This window comes from Penaeus chinensis, chromosome 27, assembly GCF_019202785.1.
Source record: "Penaeus chinensis breed Huanghai No. 1 chromosome 27, ASM1920278v2, whole genome shotgun sequence".
NCBI lineage: Eukaryota > Metazoa > Arthropoda > Malacostraca > Decapoda > Penaeidae > Penaeus > Penaeus chinensis.
This window is the reverse complement of record NC_061845.1, coordinates 28,955,517-28,960,516: the sequence shown is the minus strand read 5'-3', so window position 1 is coordinate 28,960,516 and position 5,000 is coordinate 28,955,517. Positions and strand designations below refer to the sequence as shown.

General features: G+C 44.3%; 1 protein-coding gene across 1 annotated transcript in view; it reads right to left on the bottom strand.

The window, feature by feature from the left end:
* The window catches only part of LOC125039683 (XK-related protein 7-like), a 10,791-nt gene that overhangs the window by 3,267 nt on the left and 2,524 nt on the right, over window positions 1–5,000 (bottom strand). The window contains exons 2-4 of the mRNA XM_047633881.1: window positions 4,210–4,404; window positions 1,930–2,093; window positions 27–125 (exon numbers count right to left, since the gene is read on the bottom strand). Coding sequence (XP_047489837.1) covers window positions 27–125; window positions 1,930–2,093; window positions 4,210–4,261 — 315 coding nt within the window. The 5' untranslated portion in view covers window positions 4,262–4,404. The remainder of the gene's footprint in view (window positions 1–26; window positions 126–1,929; window positions 2,094–4,209; window positions 4,405–5,000) is intronic.

Sequence of the window (5,000 nt, the reverse complement as noted above, 5' to 3'; positions counted from 1 at the left end):
ACGAGGGAGCGAGGGCGTCGACTCACCTGAGAGAGCACCCACAGGGACATGAGCACCCAGTGGAAGGCGACCACCAGCACGAACGCCACCAGGAGCTTCGACGCGAAAAGAGAGAAGCTCATGACCTGAAGGAGGAACGAGGAGGAGGTAGAGATGGGGAGGAACTCGAAGGAATCATGGAAGGTATAACTCGAAGGATTAAAAGAAGAAAAGATGGTTATTATCCTATTTTGGTTAATAAAAAAATTACGTACATGAGACTTCGATAGAATAAAATCTATATACTTAATATCATAATGATAATTTGGTAGGAAAAAATACATAATAATATAAGGATGCATTGGCAGATAAAACTAATATGTACATAATATCATTATGATACAAATCACTTTGTACATAATACTGTAACAATGCATTGGTCGAAAAAAAAATGCATGATACTATAATGATAATTTAGTTAAAAAGATAAAAACCCAAAGAACAACACTTTAGTAGAAACAAAAACACAGTAGGAATAATATAAAGATACTTTGATTGAAAAAAAAACACACACAATGAACAATATAAATTTATTGAAAAGTGAAACACATTTTCGAATCTGTTGTCTCACTTTCCAGTTAATATAGTTTGTATATAATATTTTTTTCTACCACAGTATCAACACGGCAAGGTAATTTGCTATTCATAATGATACTGATAATGATAATAATAATGAAGGTGTTGGTGATTATGGTTATCATTATAGTGGCCTTTATTATACGAAGGATGGTGATAAAAAATACAAACGTGAGATAATTAAAGGAATAATTATGATGACATTAATTAATTGGTTGAAATAAGGATAAAAGTAACGATATTTGTAATAAGAATGGTAATGATGATGATAGCAATAATGATAGTCTTAGTGGATATGATCATTAATATAATGACATTGATAATGACGACGTTAATATAGAGAAAATCTCGAAGGGATAATGATGATAGATATTATTGAGTTAATTAGAATTGATAATGATAATAACAGTAATAATAAACGACGAAAATTAATAATGAAATAAGAAAACATAATGATTAATTAAAAGATAACAATTGTAATAGAATTATTATAAGAAATATTAACAATGATAAGGAGAAAACTGCTTCATCTAACTTCACTATTAATATTACTGTTCATAATTCCAGAACTGGCAACCCTCTTTGACCTTTACCTCTTTTTCTTTCTTCTTTTCCTTATTTTGTTTTCCTCGTTTTTACTTTTTATCCTTTTTGCTTTGATTCTTTCTCTTTTTATTTTATTTTACCCCTATTTTTTTCTTTTTTTTTTTTGTATCTATTTTTTTTTTTTTTTTTTTATCCTTTTTTTTTCTTCTTCTTTTTTTCTTTATTTCCTTTCACTGCAATTCCTTTCTTTACTTTTTTCACTTTTATATTGTTTTCTTTTCTTATTTTCTTTTTCTTTTCTTTTTTATTTATGTGTTTTTATTCATTCTCCTTTACCCCTTTCTATCATCATCCCCCCCCCCCCCCCATTACTCCTCCCCTTCACCCACCCTAGCCCCACACTCCATCCCCCACACACACACAACCCCCCCCCCCTCATCCCCCACACACCCATTTCCTCCCCCCCCCCCCCACACATGCACACACCCATTTCCTCACTCCACCCACACACAAACACACACACACACATTTCCTCACCCCACACCACACACACCTCCACACACCCTGACCCCCACACCACCCACACACCCACATGCACACCCACACACCCCCACCCTCACCCACACACCCTCATTCCCCACACACATCCATTTCCTCCCCCCCCCCCCCCCCACACACACACCCACACACCCTCACCCCACACCCCCACCCCACACACCCCCACACCCCATCCCTTCTTACCCCCTCACCCCACACACGCCCACACACCTGTCCGGCGATGGAGCAGAAGTGGGAGAGGGTCAGGAGGACGAGATCAAGGATGCTGAGATTCCCAAGCGTCGGCTCGCACAGTCTGACGGCGCGGACGAAGGAAGCCACCGACCAGGCCAGCGTCAGGAGGGAGGCTGTCACGGAGGTCATCTGCCAGATTACTGTTCGGGAGAGGAGGATGCTTGAGTGGGTTTTGGTTGTTCTGTTTGTTTGTTTCTTTATTTTGTGTTTGTGTTTTTTTTTTTTTTTTTTGGGGGGGAAGGGGGTATTTGGAGTTGGTTTAGAATAGATAAAGATTATATAGTTTGAAGATTAAAAGTAGAATCTGTTGTGTATATAGACTAGTTTGTCCAATTGTGAGTGTTTTTTTTTTTTTTTTTTTTTTGTGAGGAAAGAAAAGGTTGGATTTTTTGGTGTTTGAATATTATGTAACATTATTTAGTTCACATACAGATTATATAGATTATGGTAGAAATTCGAAATAGTTGAACTACAGCTAACTCTGCATACTAGTTGAACTACAGTTGCCCTAACTATACTATGAATGATAACTAACAAACTTTCGTATGCAGCTGTTGTTCAAATGTTCCAGAAACCTGATATAAGTATGATAACTTAACTTATAATATATCTTTTTAATAGTTTAAGAAAAGTAATTTGGGTATTGTCAACAGTCATGAACGAGAGAGCAAATTCAATCAATCAAAAGGAAAAATGGATTCATTACGTAAGCAAACACAAAGCATGAATAGCACAAAATTACTCACTGGTTTCACTTCTATAATAACGGCAAATAACTTACTTGAAAAATATTTTCCCTATTCAGCTCTCCCCTTTTCCCTTCTCTTCTCGTCTCTCGCAATCCACTCATCCCTTCTCTTCCCCTCTTCCTCCCTCTTCATCCTCTCACTTTTCTTCTCTTCCCCTTACTTCCCCCCCCCCCCTCCCTCTTTATAAATTCCTCTTCTTTCAGTTTTTCCACCCCTTGCTCTCTCCTCCTCCCTCCTACTCTCTCTCTCTCTCTCTCTCTCTCTCTCTCTCTCTCTCTCTCTCCTCTCTCTCTCTCTCTCTCTTCTCTCTCTCTCTCTCTCTCTCTCTCTCTCTCTCTCTCTCTCTCTCTCTCTCTCTCTCTCTCTCTCTCTCTCTCTCTCTCTCTCTCTCTATTTATCTATCTATCTATCTATCTCTTCCTCTCTTTTTCTATCTATTTATATACATCTCTCTCCCTCCCCCCCCTCCTCTCTCTCTCTCTTCTTCTCTCTCTCTCACTCTCTCTCCTCTCTCTCTTCTCTCTCTCTCTCTCTCTTCTCTCTCTCTCCCTCTCTCTCTCTCTCTCTCTCTCTCTCTCTCTCTCTCTCTCTCTCTCTCTCTTCTCTCTCTTTCTCTCTCTATCTCTCTCTCTCTCTACTCCATGTTTTCTCTTCCTTCTTCCTACTCCTCTTCTTCGCCCACTCTCATTTCCTCTCACTTTCCCTCCCTCATCCCCTCATCCTCTTCTTCCCTAATTTCCTCACCCTCATTCCCTCCCCTTCTTCCCTTTCCCTTTTCCTTCCTGTCCTCCTTCCCTCCTCTCTCTCCCTTGCCATTCCCTTTTTTCTTCTACTTTTTTCACTCTTCATTTCATGCCTTCCTCTCCTTTTTCCTTCTGTTCCCCTCTCTCTACCCTTTCATTCTTTCCACTCCCTCTTTCTCTTTTTTCACCTCTCCCCCTACCTTCCCTTCCTTTCTCCACGCTCTCTTGTTCCCCCTTCTCCTCTCCCTTTCCCTTTTCCTTCCTGTCCTCCTTCCCTCCTCTCTCTCCCTTGCCATTCCCTTTTTTCTTCTACTTTTTTCACTCTTCATTTCATGCCTTCCCTCTCCTTTTTCCTTCTGTTCCCCTCTCTCTACCCTTTCATTCTTTCCACTCCCTCTTTCTCTTTTTTCACTCTCCCCTACCTTCCCTTCCTTTCTCCACGCTCTCTTGTTCCCTCTTCTCCTCCTTCTCCTCTTTCCTTCTCCCTCCCCCCCTCTTTCTTCTCTTCCGTCTCTCTCTCCCTCTTCTTCTTCTCTCTCCTCCCTCCCTTTATCTTCCCTCTCTCCCTCCCTTTTCCCCTTTTTCCCCCTCTTCCTCCCTCTTCCTCCCTCTTCCTCCCATTCTCCTTCCTCCCTCTCACCTTTCCCCTCCTCCCTCTTCCTCCATCTCCACCCTTCCCCCCCTCTTCACCCCTCTTCCCCCTCTCCCCTCCCACTCCCCCCCATCCCCTCTTCCTCTCCCCCCCCCCCCCCCCCCGAACTCACTCGTCTGGCTGAGGTGCCCCTGCAGCGCCTGCTCGGGGAGGGTCCTCGTCATGATAAACAGATGCAGGATGAGCAGAGGCGCGTCCTGCAGGAGGGACAGGAGCAGGTCGACGTTGGCCGCGTCCCTCTCTGCGTGGATCCAGAGTGCCACGTAGCCGCCCTTGGCACAGGCTCCTCCAGTACGCCGGGAGCAGGCTGTGGGGAGGCAGGAAGGGAAAGGGGATTGGAGGGGGAGGAGGAGGAAGGGGGAGGAGGAGGAAGGGGGAGGAGGAGGAAGGGGGAGGAGAGGGGGAAGGGGGAGGGAGGGGGAAAGAGAAAGGAGGAAGGAGGGAGTGGAAGGTGGAAGAGGGAGGAGGAGGGAGGGAGAGGGAGGGAAAGGGAGGTGGGAGAGGGAGGAGGAGGAAGGGGTAGGGAGGGGGAGGGAGGTGGAGGAGGGAGGAAGGGGGAAGGGGGAGGGAGAGGGGGAGGGGTAGAGGGTAGGGGAAGGGTAAGGGGGAGGAAGGGAGATGGGGGAGGGAGAGAGAATGGATGAGGGAGGAAGGGAGGGAGAGGAGGAGGGGGTGAGGGTAGGGTATAGAGGAGATAGAATAGGGTAGGGGACAAAGAAAGGGGGGAGAGGGCGGAAGGGAGATAAAGGCGGAAGGGACAGATAGAGGAATGGGGAGGATAGAGGGGATAAAGGAAGAAGGAAAGGAAGATATAAAGGGAGGGAAGAAGCGGGGTTGGGAAGGTAAGGAAAGAGGGTAAAAGAGAGAACAGAAAAATATAGTGAGATGACATACAAGGATTAA